This window comes from Rissa tridactyla, chromosome 3 (assembly GCF_028500815.1).
Source record: "Rissa tridactyla isolate bRisTri1 chromosome 3, bRisTri1.patW.cur.20221130, whole genome shotgun sequence".
NCBI lineage: Eukaryota > Metazoa > Chordata > Aves > Charadriiformes > Laridae > Rissa > Rissa tridactyla.
The window spans coordinates 55485297-55508135 of NC_071468.1; the positions used below are offsets into that span (position 1 = coordinate 55485297).

General features: G+C 41.3%; 1 protein-coding gene across 3 annotated transcripts in view; it reads left to right on the forward strand.

Moving 5' to 3' along the window:
- Nucleotides 1–22839, forward strand: part of SASH1 (SAM and SH3 domain containing 1) — a 570737-nt gene that overhangs the window by 447741 nt on the left and 100157 nt on the right. For all 3 annotated transcript variants that reach the window (XM_054194898.1, XM_054194899.1, XM_054194901.1), the window contains one exon: nt 22027–22155. In XM_054194898.1, coding sequence (XP_054050873.1) covers nt 22027–22155 — 129 coding nt within the window. The remainder of the gene's footprint in view (nt 1–22026; nt 22156–22839) is intronic.

Sequence of the window (22839 nt, forward strand, 5' to 3'; positions counted from 1 at the left end):
GCAGTTACTTTCAGTACAAGTTGAGCCCCTCTCACTCAGCGGATAAATATGTTTCATTGCTTTTGTGCATTTAGTTAGGTTCCTTAAAATAGGACCTCATTAACAGGAACCTGTGATGGCAGCTCCCAAGTCCAAAGGAGAAGCAAATACTTTTCAGGTGCTGCTTGTAAGCAGCATATTTTATGGACTTTGAAGTCCCATAATAACTCTCTCTATACTTGACAAATATTGAGCGTACTTGCAGCTGTACTGGGATTTTGCTGAAGCAAATGCAACTTTTCCCTTTTGCACTTATTCTAATGAAATATTCCATAGTTGCAGCTGTGGCATAAGCGCCTCAAAGCTATTTGTGCTGTTAATGGAGCTCACTAGGTAACATAATTATACTTAAAAGCTTTTCCTTAGTCTGTAGCAAGCCCATGTTGGAACATACTGGTTAATTATCATTTGCAATGTCTCAAAGCAAAAATGGATGGTGGAAGTGTATTAAGGTTTTGGAGAGAGATTGCAGTAGTAGCGGTGATAGCAAACTTTGTTGCTAAGAGTCTGGAGGCCTGTGTGTGGTCAGATCTGAGAACAAATCCTAATATGAAGGGAAAATCTTGAACTTTATTCTTTTAAAGATGTGCTTTCAAAACATGGGTTATTGACCTTAGTATGGGGAAGACTCCGATGTTTGTCTTGTTAATGGGATGATCTTCCTTCTTGCATACTATAGCTGGAACAGGTGTCTGGGTCAAATCCTGACGTTAATGAAATCACTGTCAAAACTCTGATCAGTTTTGATAGTGCAGGGATTTCACTGAAGAGGATGTCTATTTGTGCGAGGAGCTTTTGTCTTCAAGGGCCAAAATGCAAAAGATTCAGAGGAACTTGCAAGAGATGGAGTGAAATGAGAAGTCTTCCCAGCTTTTTATTGCAAGTTGATAGCTGTTTTCTTGTTTTAAACTATTAAATCAATTATGAGAGCTAAAAAAAAATTAAAATTCTTTATTTTTTGATGGTATTTTGCAATTATGCTAAGAGCAAACCAGTGCTTTCCCACCATCTGCTGTTAGCTGAAGAGAACAGAGTATTTTGAGGACAATAAAGCTCCCTTGGGTTTGTGCTGGGAGCCCTAATATTTACATATATAATCTATCTTGCTCACCATGTTTCGGTGACTATTTGAATTTCTTATCAAAGTCATAAAGAAACAAACCGAAAGAGAGAAAGATGCCAGCTGATAATACTACTGTGATAATATGTAATTACATACTGGCTAGCATACTTTGGGGAGAGGAATTTGATATTAAGCCAGGGAGCCTGGATATCTGTAGAGATCGGGGAAGTAGATCCCCAACTGATAGAAGCAGTCGGAGGGCTGCCAGGAGGAGTTGTGGCAGCTCACACCAGCTGCAGATTTCTCCCAGGATTGCTCTTCCTTAAATCGTTATTAGTTCCCCGTGACCTCCTGTGGAAATCTTTACTCCGTCACCCTCCCAACATCTCATTCAGGTGACTCTCTTTCTCCCATCTCTCTTGGCACCAAGAGGCCAGTCCAGCTGAAGCTATCGGCGCTCGGCTCTATGGAAAAGCGCAGACAACGGAGTAGTTGCTCCAGGTAGAACGCGCTTTTGAAAATTCAATATACTAATTATTTTTTTCTGATTTTCATTGCTGTGTCTGCAAAATGGCTGTGGTGCTGTATAATTAGCTCAAAAAGGACTTCAGGACGTTCTGATTCAAAACATTTTTATTCTGACTTCTGCTTTGGAGGGCGCATTTAAAGCATATCCTAGATGCAACAGTAAGGATTAACCCAGCTGGCTTGGCCTCTGCTTTTCAAACTAGCACGTATTGTCTTTTCTGTTTTGCAAAACCATGGAGTATATTTTGCTTTCAAATAAAGAAATCAAAACGGAGAGTGACTGTCAGTTTAGGTGCTGCATTTGATTTTATATTTTAAACTTAACCAGTTGCATCTCCTTCCCCTCTCATCTCCATGCAGTGTTACACCTAGCAATGCTAATCCTTTTATGAAGAAAGACAGCTCATAGAGATAACCTTTGGTCTAGGCTTTTTCTCTCACGTCAGGTCACATAACACAGATGTCTCCATCAGACAGTGCAGTCTCCACAAGACCCTACACAGTCAGGAATGATAAGGGGTTTTGGTTCTGGTGCTGTCTTTGTTCTTTCTTTGAAAGCAAACTCTGGGTTTCCCTGGCCTTTGAATTACAGAGGAAGAAGCAGGGAAGATTTTTTTTTTTATATACCTGTTCTTTGTCTGCTATGATCTGTTGTTTATTAGAGAATAACTATAAACTTAAGGTAAACTGGAATCTTGGTGATAAATTCTGTTTTCCAGAGTGTTGCTGATTTGCTGTGAATTCTGGCTCCACTATCAATATTTGGAAACGCTTCTTCCTCTCTTTTTTTAATGTTTTGAAAGTCAATCAGCCAAGCGCTAGCTGTCTGTTAAGAGCAGTGGAATACCAGATTGACAGAATTTTCCCGTAATGATGCCTCCTTCCTTTTGTCGATATGAAAAAATGGCATTGCCTAAACAGAAGGAAAATGTGTAAATTGGTTTGGAAAACAAAAATGTTGCACACGCATGACAATTAGCACTCATAGGAATTTTTTTATATGGGCTGCAATGTATTATGCTACGTGCGCTGGTTACAATTTTCTGTAGTCAGGTGAAAAACTTGTATTTTTAGTGTATCTCAGGGCGAACAACACTTTATGGAACTAGATAATGATTAATCTAACTTAGTCTGATGCTGTCTAGAAATCGATGTCAATTAGTCCTGATTGCATGAGATGCTGTGCCAACAGAGGAGCAGAGGAGTTAAGCATGAGCAGAGCGGGGTCACTGCTGGACGTGGCGCAGGGCCGAGGGATGGATGAAACGGGCAGTGCCCAGGGCAGAGGAGTGTGTGTTGGAGTGGAGAAAGGACTTTCTTCTCCTTCCGGACCCCAGTTGAACTGTTCCAGCTCTGACCCTGGGCTCGACTCCCTCAGGACTTTTCTTCCTCCAGAGGTGGTGGAGTGGAGGAGCGGATGCCGGTGTGCCCAGCCCTGCTGCCGGTGCCTTCCCGGGTCACCCTCTGTCACTTGGAGTCTCTGGTTGTAGCTTTTCCTTCATGCAGCAGCACAGACTTTCTCCTCTTCCACTTACACCATCATCCCTGTGTAAATGGTTGTAGAGCACACTTGTGCTTGGGCTTTTGGAGGTTTGGTAATACAGGATGAATAAGAATTACTTTGTATTGACCTAGCAAAGTGATTTGTCACAATACCCGTTTTAGCATAAAGTGCTGTTAATAATTTTCCTCTTTGCGATTGCGTGATACAGGCAATGGATAATGAACCTGCTGCTTCATATGTTGCCATTATTGGTGGGGGAAGAAGGAGGAGGAGGGTGTTTGTTGTGACTGCAGGAATGCTGAGGTGTCTTTGCAAGAATTTGGATTCCCAGTTGTTTTGTGAGGAAATGAACAAAAAGCAGGAATGGGGTTTAATATGTGCAAGTCTGTAAAAATTCAGTTTCTACTATAAAAGCATATACAGTCGACGTGTATTGTGTGATTAGATAGAGAGATATGGAGGGCTTTTATTTCTCCCTGTCATTGAAAGACAACTTTCCCATTGGCAGGAAAAAAATTAGAACACAGTTCACTGAAACACATTGAAACCCAGGAGTTCACAACACAGATTTCCATTATGGAAAATAACTACTCTAAAAATAAAAGGAGCTGCCCCCACCGCAGTGCCAGAGCTGTGGTGTGAGTCAGGTGTGGGCACGCCAGCTCTCCTTTGATCTTCTTGAGGTGAGGGGAGCACTTTTCCTGGCTTACGGTAACAGCAGACCTTTCTTGTCTGCTGCCATGTTTTGAAGCACAAAGTTATAATCTGCTGTTTTTATTAGAACTAAGATTACTATAATAAAGTACTTAATGGTTTAAGTTTTTATGACACCTGGATAAGCATTTTTGAGCTACGTACTAATTGTAGAGGCATGTTTCCTATGAAGAGTTTGAAATTGAGAGTGGGAATTGTATAACCTGTCTGGAAAACAGTTTTAAGCAGGGTATAACCAGAAAATTAGATGGACAAGCTTAAGAATATAATACAACAACAGCTTATAAAAAACATGTTCAGGCTTTTTTATGGGAAGTCATATGATAAATTGGAGAACTGGTTCCTAATATCTGTGTCACGACCTGAGTGCGATCTGGTTGAAGTGCTGTTGCAGGTCTGCTGTGCTACAAGCCCATTAGATCTTGCTGATTTGACTTTCCTGTGTCCCTGCGTGAACACAAGGATATGCTCTTGAGATCAGTTTACATGGTCAGGCCTCCAGATGGGAAAAATATGGTCGTTCTTATGTGCACGGGTAGACACACGTATTGAAACTCACAAGTGTCGTAATATCAGGAATATAAATATTATCAGGAATATAAATACACGCTTTTCTGTTTCATTATTGACATTGTATTTACAATGATATACAATGCTTTTTGCTCTTCAGTAACAGCATACTAAAATTTTATGTGGCAGTGTTCTCCACCTTTAGTATATTCTCTGTGTGTGGGAGTGTGTGTGTGTCAATGAGATTGGGTAACTACTTAATAAAATAATAAATTAATAAAAAAGCAGTACTTTGAAAGCTTTGCAGCAAGCATGACGAGAGTCGGTACATGGTAGTGAAAACAGTGCCATGCTTGTTACAGTATTAAATCGAGAGTATATGAGCAATGTCTTGATTGTGGGACGCTCCTAACACTCTCGCTTGCAACTGAAGATGCTTTGTGCAGTGTTGATGGGTGTGATGGAAACAAAAGATGAAGAAAAGAACAAACGATAAAGGGTCTAATTTCTGCCCCGTTTACGTAAAACCTTCCTGAGCCTAAGGCACAGAGTTTATTTATACTGGAGCAGTGTGTGGCCCACAGGTTTCCAACAAGAAAGGAAGAAGCGACTTGTCATTCCTTCACAAGTTCAGATGAGTTGAGCCTCCTGGTCCTTTCTGTGCCAGCACCAAGCTGGCCCTGCTGTGCAGAGCTCGCTCTCCGCTTGACTGTAACCCCGGCCTAACTCGATGGAAGGGATAAAAATGGAATTAAGAGAGCACTTATCATGAGAGCTCATTGCACGAAGGTGGCACTGTTAAAAGTTCTTTCAGTGACTGTACATCTACAGTTGGAGCTTGGGTGAAAACACATGCTACGGCCATTTTCCTAGCATTACATTGCGCTTCAGGAAAAAAGGCATTTTAGGCTTTTAAGGTATTTTGCTTGCCAGAATAATATCTTACCGGTCATAATATAATATACCTCTAGAAGTGGTATGTCGTTGCTGTAGAATCTGTGTTTTTTATGCACTTACAACTGGGGAGATGTTTGCGTTCTATCTATGTTTATTATCTCTGTTTATCTGTATCTGTTACAGTTTGGAAACACATTCATCCTTTTCCATTTTTGCAGTTACAGTCTTCCAGCACGAGCTTCCTGTGTATTTCAGCTCAGCTGAATGGGGTTTTTGCACCAGAAATTTCTAGTGCAATCCTAGGGATGGAATGCAAATTGAAGATACTTATTTTCTACTGCTAAATTGAGGCTCATCTCTTTTCACCATCCCTGTTAGGCATATTTCATATGGTTATCAATATCATGGCATAGACTTAAATGTAGCCTTCAGTTATACAGAATAATTTTTAATACTTGTGAGTTTTGGAGCTTTCAGTGGTTGTCCGGCTTAGTGTGGTACCTCGGAAAGCTGACGATAAACGCTTTGCATTTAAGCTGAAATGTATGCTCTGTGAGGATGAAAAGTAGAAAAATCCTGTTTTACACGTAAGTGTATTTGTATTCATGGATAATATGCACCACAACTTGGTAGGCTGTGATTTCCACTCTGTTATTAGGCTGCTTTCCCACCTTAGAATTCATAAATTATCATTGTAAAATGGGAAAAGGCAGGGGCAGACTGCACATAGTATATCAGTCATGGCTTCTGTCTTCAAATTTCCGTCTTCAAGATAGGGTTACGCTTCAAAAACTCGATGCTTCAGAGTGCATTTGGGAATATGTCATGTTTTATACAGAAGTTGGGGAGAACAGTTTTCCGTGTGCAACATTTTATTAGGGGGCTAATAAAGATACTGTATTTCAAAATCAAAAAAACTGGTAAGGTGAGGAAATTTCTAGTCAAGCCAGCAATTGAAAGCTCATGGTCAACTGTCATATTGGGGTTACCAAGAAATATGGGAGTTGATGGGCAGTGGAGCAGGGATGCTGGTGCCTGTATTACTAAGCACAGTTGACTGATTTCTGACTTTTCCTTTGTTGGATTTACATGGTGCTTCATGTCAGACTGAGGACTGATTAATTTCAGAACAGGTATTTGGTTTTGCTGTACCTCTGGCATGTAAAATGCTGGGTTTTTTTTCAGGACAGCAAGCGCAGTGTGTGTGTGGGGGTCTCCACCACAGAAGCTGTTTGTGTTCCTGCATTACCTGAGGTCACTTGTGACTTGCTACTGATTTTGGTGGAAGTAAGAGTAGGCTGCTTATATCCCTTGAGAAATATTGACAGCAGAGGTGACTGCAGGTACCACAATGAAGGTGCGCAGGCACTGATGTCCCTGTGCGGCTGGAGCACTGGTGTGGCTGCAGTAGCAGGTAGAAACCTTTCTTGCCCCACTGGATGCGTTTCCTTAGGTCTGTCTGTTTGCATTTCACTGGAGAAAAAGGGCTGAGTAAAGGCAGATTTCCTGCTGGCAGGGCATATTGTGAATCTCTGTACATGGCAAATTCTTTGGACGTTTTTCTCTGTGTTTTTACATACCATACTTCTTTAAAGTTTCTCTGAGGCTTTCCTTATAGAGGAAAAGGGCAATCTCTGGTGTCTCTTCTTAATTACCTGAATTTCTGTCAGAGTTCCAGCTTGTTTGTGGAGGTTCCCACCTTGCTTGCTATGCACTATACAAATAAATGTTGAAGGTGCATATTTTCCATTTTATTTTATGATGATGTGTCTTTCTCATTGTTTGAAGAGGCTTGGGGGAAACGGCTATTTTGTTTCTTGTTTCATCAGTGGAGACTACTCAGCATACGTAGTGCAAAACAGTTGTCAGTCCTTAAAAATTATGTTTTCCGTGTTAACTGCTGCTACTTTATTCTGAGTGTTTTGCAATGAGGCCTGAAATGGAGTCTAATCCTGTGTGATCCCTCTCCACTGTGGTGGTATGTTCTGTTGTGTACCAAATTGAAGGGGTAGTGGGATGTGTTGGCTCAGTGAGGTATATTGTTTTTTGCTCAGCCTAGATCCAGCAATGTATTGTTTAGATTTTGCATCCAGGAGTGAGTATATATGTGCAGATGGATAAAATTTGTAAAACCCAAGCTTTGCCTGATAGCTATCTAAACTCAGGAAGCTGCCAGAGAACATAAGGTCAAGGACTTAATCAAAATATTGGCGTGATGATGAAGAGTTGCTTCATGCTGCATATGGTGTGTGTTCATGCATAAACAGGAATGGAAAGGGATGCTTCTGCATACCCTTGTTACAAACCTACTCATGACGAGTCTCATAGGGTTTGGTCAGTGTGGCGGTTGAGTTCTTAATTACTGAAGTTGAGGAAAAAAAGAAAGAAGTGGATGTTCACAACGTTGCTTTTTCTCTCTGATGGAGCAATACTTTCTTCAAGTAATCTGCCAAGTTACTTGTGCTTTTTAATCCTTGTCTCAAATACGTACAAATATGTCTCAAATATTGTACAAACTTTCATTTTTTTCATCTGCCAAACCTAATTACAACTACTGCAAAGTGCTTACAGATAGTTATTTATTTTTCGAACTGCCATGAAAAAGAGAGGGGAGGGAGGTAACAAAGTGTGTTAGCTCCTCTCTGGCCCTTCTGCCTTTCTTAGGTAGATCTGTGTGAGTTTGAGCAATATTAAAAGAATTTAAAAAAAAAAGTTGTGTGTTTTGTGTTTTTTTTTTTTTTTTTTTTTTTTTTCTTCAGACTCATGCCTCTCTTGGGAAAATACCCCTCATATAAAGAGGAAACAGAGGATGACAAGGGATGGAGGTGCAGTGACTCAGTATCCAGAATTGTTTTGCTGTGGCTGGAAAAGTGAAAAGAAAGTCCCAGCTGAGAAGAGTAACTTGCAACTGTTAGGAAGAGGGATTTAGGAGGATCATGTGAAAAGGAAGAATTGCTGCCTTCATGTCAGGAAATGGCTGGAGCGTGCACTGGGACTTTTGCAGGGGAAGGTCAGCACGCAGGCTGGCTTCAGGGGGGCCCAGAGGAGGTGGCTGAATGGTGCGGACGGGCAGGGAGCACGTGGGAAGTAAATAATGGAGATTTAAGCCTGATTCAGAAATGACAGGGCTCACTTCAGGTGCTGAGTTAGGGATTATCAGAGGACAAAGTAAGCCTTCATGTCTCCTTGGTTGCACCTTATTTTGTTTTTGCTTAAAGACAAATATAGGCTATAGGTGGGTAATTGTTCATGTGCGTATGAGTCATGTAAAATTATGCCATTCAGGTATTGCCAGTAGATGCTTTGAATGGGTAATTTGTAGCAGAGGGCTGGTTACCTAAAACAGGCTGAGGATGAGAGTATGATTTACTATTTTGCTAGAGACAATCTAATGCCCAGACTCCCCGTTCACACATAACTCATTCTAAACCAGCCTTTGCATTTTGGGTTGTACCTCTCAAGCTTTGAAGAGTTACCCACACCTGAAGACATGTGATTCTCCCTGAGATAGTCATACAGCAAAATCTCTGTTTCCCTTCAAGTCCTGATTCTTTATGCATGAGGCTGCTTATTTACTGTACATCCTTTGAAACTAATAATGGTGCATACTGTGAAAAGTGGTGTAACATCTTCCTTTTGCTCAGGGAGCTCCCTGCTGTTTTTGTGGCACTTCAGATGTATCCTGGTTCCAACATAGGTTGTCCTGCCGCTCTTGCTGTGTTCATGGTTTGGTGTTCCCCGAGACTGCAGTCTCTTGTTTCATCTCAGAAGCAGAGTCTGTGAGGAGACTCCTTCCATCTGAGACTTTCTTCTTGTGTTACAGTTGCTTTTACAAGTAGGTGAGATGTTTTTCTTTGGCATGACAACTCTCCTGACAAATGGTTAGTTAGCAGGATGCTCTCCGTTTGATGTCAAGTTGCTATGCATAGAGAGGTTGCTCAAGTGAGAATTTTGCTTACCCCCCAAGTCCAAGTGTCTTTATCTACACTTGCTGTCTTTCAACCTGTGGTTCAGGGCCTTGGGTCGGTCAGAACCAGCTGCTGGGTTTTGTAGAGACACTCAATTTTTTGCGAGCTTTACTGACACCGGGGTTCTGCCAGCTTCTCCTTTTTGTGATCTCTCTAGCCCTGTGGGACTCTTCAGGTTGTTTCATGCTTCAGTTTGAGGTGCATCTCTGTGATGTGCAATGCTTGAGTAACGCATTCAGTCTCCAGTAAAAGCAAAATCTATTATCAGTGGGCAGAGCCGCTGGACTGACAGCACCCACGGGCTTAAGCACTTCCTTGAAACAAGCACGTAGCGTCCTCCTTGTTGGGGGGCTCCTGTAGGTAGTAAATTGTGTGTTGTCCCTTCAGAGAAATATGTTTGAAACACCTGGGAGAAGTGGCAACCACACAGTTATTCAAGCCCAGACTCTGTAGGATTTGCTCAGTAGGTAAGCAGAAATATTTCTCTTTTGTTTGGGTGAGAGGCCTATTTAGCCTAATTTGGAAGCGCTTTGGCAAGGATGAAGCAATATGAGCACATAAGAACACAAAAAGCCCATCTTCACTGTACACAGATAAAGGGAAATGAGCAAATAAAATATGAGATCCCAGAGTAGAATGGATTATAAGCTGGCAAGAGATAGAGTTCTTATTGCTAGGTTGATATCCCTAATTGATATAAACATGAAGCCCTGTGCAGTCTGTGGTAGTTAAAAGATACGCATCTAAATAATATTTAAATAGATTCTTGCATTTTTAAGACCCACTGGAGTGTAATTATATTCAGCTTAATTAAATGAACTGAAACCCCCTGATAACTGTGTATTACTGCTCCTAAATAAAACACTCTCCAAAGAGACTTCAAGATGCTTAGTTAAGGCGATAAAAAACCTGAGCCCAGTGCCATGAAGTTTTGTACGAGCAGCTTTATGTTTAGTTCGTCTGTACGCTACCTGCAGTGGTTGAGAGTCCGTGTTAGTGCCGTCCCTCTGCTAGAGTCAAAAGCTGAGGCGTCACTGAAGTGCTTCAGGGCAGAGTCAGTCTTTTTGGTTTTACATTATTTGTGTGAACGTGGGGTCTCTATTTAAGCTAGTTTATGAATGCCACCAAAGAGTGGGAACCCTCCTGCGCCTGTGCTGATGGTGGGCACCCGATCCCCGCAGAAGCGAGGGTTTGTGGGGGGAGCACGGGCAGGCGGGTTGGGGGGCCTGGGCGCAGCTTGCTTACAGGAGCTACAGGAAACCATTTCTTCTGCTGCTAAGATTACGTGGGGAAACATGGATTGCTGCCATCCTCAATTACGGTTGTTTCCTTTCCTGGTAAAAGACGGCCTGTCAGGAAGCGGGAGGAGTGAAGGCAAGGTTAGTCCCTGGGTACGCAGAAGTGTTGGGTGTATCCTCCTGGCTGCAAGCTGCTGAGTTTCTAGCAGGAAAAAAAAACCAGAATAGCAGAGTTTGAGAAAGCAGTTTAAATGTTGATGTTCTGCTGACAACGTTGCCACAGCTGACAGCTAGGCTGGCCTCTGCGCTCGCAGCCGTAAGTCAAGGGCTGGTCTTGTACTGCTGGGCATGGCAACCAGGATGACTAATTTCCCTATCTACTCCCAAAACAGAGGGGAGACCTTATTGCACCTTGGCGTGCAGAATGGTATTTTTTTCATGCTTTGTGAAACTGGATTTTTGGGGTGAAAGCAAATACTCCAAGATTCCTTTGCCCCTTTCCAAAGCCTTCATATGGATGGCAGGACAGTGCCTGTCTCTTGAAAGTAAGCCTCTTAAATAGCACATGGAGGAATAAGTAATTGTGCTTATTGTCATATCCAACTTTGTAGTAGCATTTCTAAATGTCAGGATGCTCATTGCTAGGCTGGGTGCTGCATGAATAAAGGTGCAGTGCTGCCCCGTAGCTCTTGCTGTGTAAATGCACATGAGACAATAGGCTGGTCCAGCTGGAAGAAACCTCGGGTGACTGCATCCCTGCCGGGCTTTCCTGGGCACTGGCTTTCCTGCAGAGCGGAAGAGGACTGTGCTCTCTCCTCCATTCTCTGGTAGTTGTAGCTGGGGGGGAAAGGTCCTGATGCATGATTTGGCTGCTGAGGCATTGAGAAATTAGGGAAAGCGTAGAGGGCTCCTTTATTGGTGCATCCCTGAAGCCAGTACCGCCAGGTTTTGGTGGGCTAGGAAAAGCTGTGGTCCTTGGGGGTGGCCAGGCAGGAGACCTGTTCAGGATCTGCGTGCAGCTCCGGAGTCCTCAGCACAAGAAGGACATGGACCTGTTGGAACGGGTCCAGTGGAGGCCCATGAAAATGATCAGGGGGCTGGAGCACCTCTGCTATGAGGGTAGGCTGAGAGAGCTGGGGTTGTTCAGCCTGGAGAAGAGAAGGCTCCAGGGAGACCTTATAGCAGCCTTCCAGTACCTGAAGGGGGCCTACAGGAAAGACAGGGAGAAGGACTCTTTATCAGGGAGCATAGTGATAAGATTGAGGGGTAGCGGTTTTAAATTGAAAGAGGGGAGATTTAGATTGGATATCAGGAAGAAATTCTTTACTGTGAGGGTGGTGAGACACTGGAACAGGTTGCCCAGAGAAGTTGTGGATGCCCCATCCCTGGAAGTGTTCAAGGCCAGGCTGGATGGGGCTTTGAGCAATCTGGTCTAGTGGGAGGTGGGGGGTTGGAACTAGGTGATCTTTAAGGTCCCTTTTAACCTGAACTGGTTTATGATTCTATGACCTCAGGCCTGGCTCTCAAATCAGGTTGGACGGAAAACCCCAGACCTGGAGACATAGGAATAAAGGGGCAAGGAGTGCACAATGGTATGCTGAAGAAGCAAGGGGAAGGGGGCAGGGGGAACAGAGCGAAGAATAGGAAACGTCTTTGAGCGAATGTTCCTTTTTCTGGGCAAGGTACATCCTGCTTGTGCCAAACTGTCCCGGTGAAAAGCATAGCAAAGTTTAAGATGGCCATTCTTACTACTGTGACGCTTGGAAAATATATATGAGTAGAGAGGGGCAAAGGTCAGAGTAGGTACTTGTTGCTGTCACGGGTTTTTATACAGCATCTAGAACAAGGGAGAATGAAATACCATTTCTTCCATAAGGAAATGACAGATTGTAAGAGCTTCTTAGTGTCGGGAGGGGAAAGAAAAAGAAACATTTCACAGACCGAAACAAATTTAGAGAATTTTATTTGGAGAAACTATTTAGGGACCACCAAATTGGATAAAGAATTACTTTAGTAAACAAGCAATTGTTTTGCCTTGTATAGTGTGGTGGTGATTATGTATATGCCCCCTATGCATATACCCATTAGGAACCTGTGTATATTGTCTCTCAGGCAAGAATTAACTTCTGCAATAAGTATGTAGGGTATAGGGTGCTGTAAAGGTTTTACTCCCGTGTCTTTGTGCAATAGAGATTTGCAAATCCAAAGTTAAGGGGTGCCTTCCTCTCTGTTTTATGATGTTGATAAGATACCTCATTTAAAGGATAAAAGAAATAGGTTAGAATAAAATCACGTATAGGAGCAGAATATCAGTGTACCAATAGATGGTATTAATATTCTGGGTATTGTTCATGTATGGAGGTTGACTTACAGACAGTTGCAAAAACAGTAGAAAATAATGGCCTGTTCTTAAAATAAAATCATCCTTCGAATGCTTCTCAGCATACTCCTAAGAGTACATTCATAGTGAAACCCTTATTTTACAGTAGTTTATAATTTTGTTTTCCTCAGCTGAAAATGAAAACAGAATTTCATACAGCGGAATCTTTGTTAAATAGTATTTCAGTGCCTTTTGGTTCATTGACTTAGATTAGGGCATTTTATTGTGTTTCACCAATACATCCGTCTGTGAGCGAATGCCCCTTAGTGTGATTACTAGTATAAAGTAGAAATCGGTTTTGACTATGCTTTTTGTAGTAAAACTTGGACATGAGCATGATCAAAGTTTGCTTTATTCTGAGTCTACCGTGCAACTTCAACACCTTGAGAAATATTGTAAACCACACTTGCTGACCTTATGCGGTTGTCTTGAGATACTGTTGTCATCTTAGTTTTTGTCTTTAAATATTCAAGTTGTTGGTGTGTTTTTTCTTTACATGTTTTATGTCTGTTTCTTTCAGGCTACTATTTTAATGAGCTGCTCATGCCTCGCTTATGTAGACTGAAACTATCACAGATTTGTTTTTGTTGTATTGTGTTACTACTATATATAAAGAAAAGATACGAATTTTAATGAGACCTGCTTCACTGTTGCAGTTAATATGGCCAGCTCACCAAGATAAATCTTTATTTCATCATCTACTTAAGGGGTTTGGCTTTTGCACATCTATTTCATTAGACTCTAACTTAACTCAAATAGGAGGCCACCTCATAACGCATGCTAAACTTCGTGATTCTGAAACAAGAAACATTTCCATCTCTTTAATGCTTCTTTAATTACATATATGTTAATTTCTTAATTCTTGCTGTTCTTCTGTTTACCGTTTGTTTCTGCTCCAAGTGTCAGGATAGAAGCCCACTGCAGCTGGTGTGCATGAAGAAGCACATTTCCACTCAATTTGAGAAAGTCTCAGCAAATACAGTGTGCAAGAGGAGGAAGCAGCGAGAGCAAGGGAAACAAAACTAGCGAGAGGTGATGTCAGGTGCCGCTACCACACGGCCTAAGGAGTTGTTGGCTTACTCTGCTTTACAAGCAATGACAACCTGTGCCTGACTGCTGACCAGCCGGGTGAGTAGTGGTGGCCTGGCAGGTATCAGAGCAGGCAAGAGTTTTGAGTTACAATTTGATGAGCTTAGTGCAGATCACCTTGGGGAAAGGAGGATAGAAGTTAATATGCCGTTATTAGGGAAGCTGGACATTAAGGGTGCTTTGAACTAACTTTTCATGAATAAAATTTGCATTTAATCTGGTCTGTCAGGATAATGAGCATGTGAAAGAGCTGGTTCTACTTGTGATAAATATCTACTTTTTAAGTATGTTGGAATGTACATTTGCATAGGTACACCTTTTTCGTTAGCATGCATATATGTATGTACACATACACGTATTGTTATTTTTTACATAGAGGACTTCCTTGGTTACATGTCAGAGGGATCCCATTTCAACTTGACTTCAATTTACAAAGGGAGAAACGTAAATCACGTTCAGAATGCTTTTCCAGAGATGCTTTGTTATGACTTCTTGACAAAACTTCAGGGCTTTATAGTGAAAAGCGAGGCGGGGGGGGAAGATTGTGCTGATGGTAAAGGAAACACTTTATTTGCGGAACTTTGAAAAGGGGAAGAGTTTGTTTTGATGTAAAGATAGGGCAAAGTTTCATATCTATTAGAAAAAGCTTACATAGCTGTGTGGTTAATATAAAGTTTCTGTGTTTAGAGTGACTGTGCTATGAACTCAGTGGCCTGTATCATTTATTTCAGATAACTGCTGCAAAAGCTTTTGTATCAAACTGTACCATTGTGCATTCTGCTTATTGTACAGAATCTAGAACTACTTTAACCATGCTACAGAGAGCTTGACACAGTTTTATTAGATCTATTTTTGTAACTCTGTAAAGCTGCATAGCTTAATGACTCAACCCTCAGATGCCAGAAAAATTAATGGAAAGTCTCCTATTGAATCTGTCTGATCTGTATGTTCTCTTTGTTCTCGCAGTGTCCAGCAATAGAGAGGTCAAGGGAACCATGACAACCCTTCAGCATCCTCTAAAATAGCCGTTCTTAATATAAAAATGTCATGACTTCTACACTGAGTATTTTATGCCTTCCCCTGAATATCAAGGCAAATGCTGGGCTGCTTGGCCTCGCGCTTCTGTCTCATTCACATTTCTGACCTTGCTGACTGTCAAGAAAGACTTTGAACCTGTCACTTCATGGATAGTGGAATTGTTACTTCTGCTGAATGGAAGATTGTCCTTTCTGAGCCCTAGGAAAAGAAGGGAACATTTCTCTAGCAGCTTGTTGGGTTTATTTTTAATGGCAACCATTTTGAAGCTAAGCCAGAAGGCAAAACATCAGCCTGATTCCTGGCAGAAATACATTGCTAGCAAGGGACAGGTAAGAGGATCAGAAACGTGTAACAGATGCAATTACCATGAAGCTTCACAGGTTTTCCTACAGATGCCTGTCCTTATTGAGCCAGTCTGTACTACTGTAGCGAATTGAGACACAAATCCTAGACAGAGGGGTGCATGCAGGTTTAACTCTTCTGTTTTGAAAAGATTTGGATCCGATTTAAATATGCCTCCTTAGAAAGAATTGTGGAGGAACATGAAATGCAATGTCTTCTTTCAGATTCATCACCTGTAGCCTGAATTAATGTATTGGTATATTTTGCAGTGCAGGGAGGTACACTGCCAGTTTGAGGTGGCCTAGGGAAGGACACACAAGTTTCTCAAGCTTCTGTGAGCCCACATTAGGAAAAATATCTAAAAAGGACTGGTATTTTATTTAAAGTTGTCCCATGAAAATCTGAGCATCCCTTGCTTCCTAGGTAAGCTAGTTCTGCTTAACTTTAAACATCTTGTAGGATGTATGCTGTGTAGATGAAGTCCTGTTGAAAATAGCGTGCTTATTAGGCACAAACATGTTTCCCTTCAGCAGATGTTCTTATTTCACCACTTTTTTTGGTCCCTCTTACCTCTTTCCCCTCCTCAAACAAGTCTGTTTGCTCTGGCCCATGTTCCGGCTTTCATTTATGTACTTCTTACAGCTCTCCAAACCAAAGGTATTATTGAAATGCAGGGTTGTGTTCCACAAATTTTTGGTAGGCGTCCCTGTTAAGATCCAACTGCCAGAAATAAGCTGCTAATGTTTACAGTGACTCTCCACACAGTAGTCCTGTGTTTCAGGCACGGAAATGGATTTTTCTCATCTTGGGCTGTGGAGGTCAAAAATATGCCTTTGCCAGGGCATGATTGCAAAGCACTGTGAGAGAGCATCTTGCTTTGGTCTGTGCCCTTTCCATGTACATTTATACTTTAATAGGAAAAAAGTCAGATTATTATTTATTTTTTTTTTCCTCCTAGCTTCTGACCTGTTCCTAACCACCCAGTTTATACACGTGTTGTGGCCAGAGCTGGAGTGGTTTTTAAGTTAGGAACTCGTATAGCTGCGTTGTGTGCTGTAATCTGCATTGCCATGTGCAGATGAAGATACCAAACCGGCTTGTAGCATGCACATCTTTTTTTATGTTTTTGGGATTTGTGCGGTTACGTGAATTTCACACTGTGGCTCGGAGAGCGAGCACATCTATCTGACAATCAAGACCTCTTTCCTGACATTCCTAATATCTGCTGGAATAGGAGGAGGATATGCTGGAATACAGTGTGTTAATACATTTTTCAGGATCAGAGATGGAAAAGTACAAACTCAGTTGGTTTTTTGGTAGCTTTTTCTAAAACTCTTATTCTGCATGAAAACTTATGCAGAAAGTGTGTATGCTGTGCCAGTGCCTAGTATTTAGGTTCATATGCAGGTTCATGAAATGTATATATTACTTAGCAAAGTCCGTTATTCTTCCTTAGCTGATAGTGTTTTTATTTTATTACTATTATTAAAATATGAATGTATCTTTACATAATTTTATTGCCAGCACAGCACTCTGACAAAACATTTTCCTCCTTTACGCTTTCAGATGTCAAATACAAAGGATTCTGCCAGCACATCAAACTAACTGATGTGCAGTGACCGATAAATTCTAACTTTATAATAAGTGTCAAATCGTTCCAACTTTTCTTTGTAGTCACTCCATTAACAGGAATCCTGACAGATTCCTTTGGTATTCACATGCATATCAGAACTAATTCTCTGGGAATTCCAGGGCAATTCATCATTTAATCTGTGTTCTATGATGCCAAAAAATGTTGCATGCGTACATTATAAGATGGAAATTTAGGAACATATTTGACAACCAAAAATAGAAATCTGAGGTAACTTCTGTTTTCATTAGAATATTTTATTAAATCTTCATTTTAGGTTTAACCCTTTAAAACTAGTGGGTGGTTTACTTTCCTGGCTATCAGACTGTTTCATGGAAAGGTCTCAGGCAGTAGTGAGGTCTTAGGAGAAACATGTTGTAACTTTTAATGAATAAATTAAAGCATTTCAGGAATGGTATTTCTGCTCAGTATTTGTGTTGCTTACGAATTTTTTCCACCAGAGAAGATCTGTGGGATTACATAGCTGGAGCACTGCTGTTTGTATGGCAATAAACACAACTGGTGCAAAGCAGCCTTCATGGCAGGGCTTTGCTTAACTGTTACATTTGTAATAAAATGAGAAAGAGTTTATTATCAGGGCTTGGTTTTAAAAACGTTACTGACCTGGATACTGAATTACAGATATATCAGTTAAGAATAAACTATCTCTTTTTTTGTCATTACTCACATAAGCAGTTTCAAACAGAGGATATATCAAAATGGGGCATAGTTGGACATAACTGAAGGCTTACTATAAATTGCATTGGCTTTTTTTTTTTTGGTGTCAAGTAGCCGTATGCTTTTTGCTACGTGTGAAGCTAAAATGGTGGTCCCCGTTCATTTAGACCCTGTTGTGTTCGTATTGGAATCAAGCCCACAATGAAGGGCTATTAATAAGGCAGAAGAGGAATGAACAAACTGATGGGTTTAGACTTTTATTTCTATTGCCTTAAAAATCCTCTAGGTTTTGGCTTGCATATGAAAGCAAGAAAGTAAAAGGAACTTAAGAAAACTAACACTGGCTCTCATTCTTTATGCATCAGAGTGAAATATTTTAAAAATATTAGTTATGAACGCTTTTATTCTGTTTTATTAATATTGCTAGGGATTGTTTTTAAAAAAAAAAAACACAACAAATATTTTGAACAATTCCTTTGACTCTCTGTACTCTGTAAGGGAATGAATGACTTCTCAAGCTGGAGCTAAAGTTTTGTATATGAATATTTTCTAAATACTCAACTTGAAAACAAAATACAAATACAGAGCGCACAGGTGGTGGTTTTGTGTAAGACAGTTTAGAACTTAAGGAATAGACAGACAAAATGCCATAGTTCAAAATTTATCGTTTGATTAGTTGTACTTGTGGTTTGATGGCACCTAAAGTAGGTCCTCTTAGTCATTATCGGCGCAGTAGGAAAATGAAGCATCTTCTCTTTTTTTTTTTTTTTTTTAAGTTCTGCCATGTTTTTAATAGTAGTTGAAGAATAGAGAAGGAGGATGGAGAGAACTACATGTAGGGATAAAATTTGCGGTAATATAAATCAGATATACAATCCTTTGTTAGGTTATGGCTTTATTTCCTTATACGTAATGTGGGTGTGAAATACTTGCTGTCTTTGGCTTGGGTTGATTTTTATGTCTGTTTCCTTTTCAACAAAAGGAATGCTTTCTGGATACCCGCACCCATAAACTCATTGAAGGAAGCTCTTCGCCACAGAGGCAAATGATTCAATCGGCATCTTCTGCTACAACTTCCTAGCAAGCTGAGATGTAAATGCAAATGTTTGTATTTTAGTTCTTATTTCTCGAAGCTAGAGACTTCGAACCCCAAAGCTGTCTGCATCTAGTTAGGAGGCTGCTGTTGTGGAGTGGCTAACTTGTAAAGCCATCCGCCCTCGGTCTGGTAACACAGCAAAAGTGTATGGCAGGGCTGCGATGAGCATATGTTTCAATTATCAGTTCTCATCTCTAAGACCTTGTGGTTTTTTTCGGTTCCATCATCTTATTTTGGACATTAAGCTTGCTTTCACACAGGACTGGTCTTCCCCAGAGCTGTATTTGGAGCACAGCCCCTAATTTGAGTCCCAAGCATTGACAACAATCCCTTCTGTCAGTCAGGCAGGCTGGTGCCTGCAGCTCAGCTTCTCTGGACGTTGCAGCACTGGCAGACCGGAGCCATTTGTGAATAGGCCTTTCTTTGCAGCCACATGTTCGCTGGTGGTGGGGCCACCCGTGTTCTGCGGGCTTTAACTGGGGTGCTGCAGTCAAGCTAATTTTGCTCTAGGGACAGTGACAAGCCTTCAGCCGTGTAGAGGCCACCCTTAAAAGCACAGTGAACTTGCACGCCAACAGAAGTGAAAAATGAGCACTTGTTTGGCTTGATCTGTTGTGCAGTGCCACCGCCATCCCATGAGCGGCCGGTGACCGTGGATGTGAGGGGCATGGGTGTAGGAAGGTGTGCAGAGGAACGCCTGGAGCATGCTGCAGTCCTCATCTCAGCTTCACCCAGCTCTCAGCTATGCTGAAGTTCACATGATATATTTGGATGTGGAGTATATCACGCAGTTTCAGAGTCATGACTTTGCCTTCACAAGTTACATCTATTTCTGACCAGGTTTGCTGCATGAGATTTAAAGGCTTCCAAAATTGAGAGAGGAGGTGGACTGATAAAGTAAATAGGCAGATTTCATATTGTTCTACTAAAATGACGGTTTCCTGTCTTGCCCTTCTGTCATTACTGTTTCCAGCTCCTATACTCTTAACTGGCAAAGCTTACCATGGAATAAACAAGCTCTGTTTTATACTGCACATACTCCAAAGTGAGAGTTTTTGGTAACTCTTAGAGAGGGATGTTTTTTTATGACGGAGTGGTTGGGATTTAGATATCATGTTGTCTGTTTGGAAGTCATACAGGTTTTCTTATTGCCCACAACAGCGAGCAAACGAAGGCTAAGTTTTTTGGCGTTGCTTTTTCTGTTTGGTGTTCGTTCTCCTCCCTAGCACTGCAGCGCTAGTTACCCCTCCGGAGCGTGCAGACCTTTTGAAAGCAGGTTGTCATGCGCATGGGATCAGCGAGCACGTTCTCAGCCACCGGCAGTGTCCGGTTGCACAGGCACGTGTGTGGAGCTTGTGGCACAGGCGGAGAGTTTCTTCCCCAGGTTGTTGGGAAGTGATGGATGGCAAGGAGGTGGCTGGAGGAAGATGTACACTGACTGCCCGCTGAGCAGGTAGCACTGCTGCTCTGGTAGAAAGGCAGGGTAGCACTGTTGCCCTCTCGAAGATGGCATTGTTTAGTCCTCGTAAACTACACTCTTGCTTAGTGGTGTGGAAAGTTGCTTGTCACAAGCTCTGGAAAGTCTGAAGTTCCCAGGAGTGTATTTGCCCTAAGGAACCCAATCTTTTAGCATTTGAAACCACCTCCCATTTGAGATCTTTGTCAGGTTGAGAGATAGGAAATATAGTAAAAAATATATAGGTATGTAAAGAGGAGGGTGTGTGTATATAGATATATACTTAGTGTAGTTATTTTGCTTCTGCTGCTCCAACAAATGACATGCAAGTTGTTTTCCACCTGTACCATACGCAGTAGTTTTAAGAAATTGCAAACTATGCTGATTTTTGTGAATGTGAGCTCTACAAAACTTGCTGGGGAATCCGAGATACCTGTTGCACGTGTGTAATTACACTTTTAAAAAAAGTAGAGAGTGTGTTTCACAGAGTCTGAGGTTTAGTAGGCTTTGACTTTGATTTAAACTGCAGTGTTTTTTCCAATTCTCTGGAAGTGATACTTCATTAAAACGGATCTGCCTTTTCAGTATAGTCAACCCTGAGAACAGGACCACATACTTATTTCCAAATGGCAACCGTTTCAGTAAGGTGTGGTTTCTAATTAAAAGATTTCTTCCTAGCTCATATGCTAAAACTATGCATCGTAACTTATGTATGTTAATAGCATAATTATTTTTAAATGATTTCTTGATTGCTTAGTTTTTTCTTAATATTCAAGACATAATTTTATATTTATGTGTTGCATCTATTAACAGCAACAATGAAATGACACTCTGCAGTGTATTCTTGTTCTTCTCAGAATATGCACAGTGTAAATTGTCACCTTTTAAAGAATGTGTACAATGACATATATGCTCTTTCATAAATTAGACAAAGAAACAAAATTACTCAGTCCCGTCTTCTGGGTGTATTTTAAGTGCATGCATATTGTATCCAAAAAAATGGTTAATTCACCCTGTCCACCCCTCGCCCTGCCCTCTATGGCATACATATCTGAGGCTTAGAAGGATTTCTCATTCCACTTAAAATCCAGCGTGTTTTTTGTTTTGTTTTGGGCGTTTTTTTTCCTTACTTATCCATCACTTAAAAAGTATGAATTGTTGAGTGTAATTAAGAGATTATTACAATTAGATTCCTGACTATAGGCATTTTATTAACAGGGTAGCAATCCTGCCTAGCAAAGCAGACGTTTGGGACTGAGCAAACCATGTTTCCACCTCCAATATATATTGAAAGACCAACTGGCAGAGTGTCTTTATGGGTGGCATAAACTTGCCTGTTAAAGTCATTTGGCTGGAATTGTTTGCAGTCTGGCTGATTGTTCTTGTAAGCATGAAGTTTAATGTTTTAAATTGCTGTTAGTCATTGTCAAGGAAAGCAGGGCTACTCCCAGTAAATAAGGTCAGTGAAACTTATGCAGTGACTGGTTATTGGATGAGTGGGCAGCTGCTTGGGAGAACCAGATGGAATATGAGTATATGTGGGTGGGAGGGAATTGAGGCAGATAGTGCCTGGGGATATGTTGTTCCTCTGCTATGTGTTGCTGTCCCTGCCTTCTCTCACTGTGTAGGAATTAGCAAGGACCCACCTGTTTCTGACGAGCTGCTGTGGTACTGCAGTTCCCAACTGCTCTTGTGTGCTCTGGGCTGGGAATTAAGAGGATGACCCAAGAGCTGTGTGCTGGATGTGCTGCACAGAGAGGGTCTCCCTCAGAGTTCTGGTGTTACTTTTAAATTAAAATTTTATTAACCTCTTTTTTTTTTTTTTTTTTTTTTTGTTCCTTTTGTCTTCACCATAGGATGGGTCACTGGGAAATATTGATGACCTGGCACAGCAGTATGCAGACTACTATAACACCTGCTTCACGGATGTGTGCGAGAGGATGGAAGAGCTGCGCAAACGGAGGGTTTCCCAAGACCTTGATACGGTATGTAGAGAAATTATGACTTTATTAACGAATGATTGCCATTCATGCCCCAGATGAAGAATCAATATTTCAGTTTGAAGAGTTCTACCCAGGGAAATAACTATATGTGATTGTGTTCACGCACATAAACATTTCAGCCAACTCAAACATGTGGATAGTAGCAGGATAGTTTTTTCTGTGTATTTATTGTGATTCATTAAGCCTTGGAGTCTACATTTCTTAGTTCTTCTTTAGAGTACTCTTTGCTTGCACACATTTGCTTGCAAACCTCAACTCTTGGACACATGATAGTGTCTGACAAAAGCATTGTTTCCTTGCTCCAAGATGTTTCCAGTCTCAGCACAATAAAACTGTGTGCTCTTTTTCAGTTGCAGTGTACAAACTGTTAAAACACTGCTTCTCAGAACTCCAAGGTGTGAATATGTTTCAGTCTCCAAAATGTAAGCGATCTTCAGTTTTGTGGAACCCTTTTCCATTATTATGCACTACAGAACCTGTAGCAGGGACATTGAGTTAGTCCTTCAGGCTGGAAGGGACCTCAGGAGCTCTATGATCCAACCTTTGGCTCAAAGCAGTGTCAACATTGAATTCAAACCAGGTTGTTCAGGGCCTTATCTGATTGGGTTTGAAGACCTCCAAGGATGGAGGCTTTGCAGGCTCTCCGAGCAACCTATTGTACTGCTT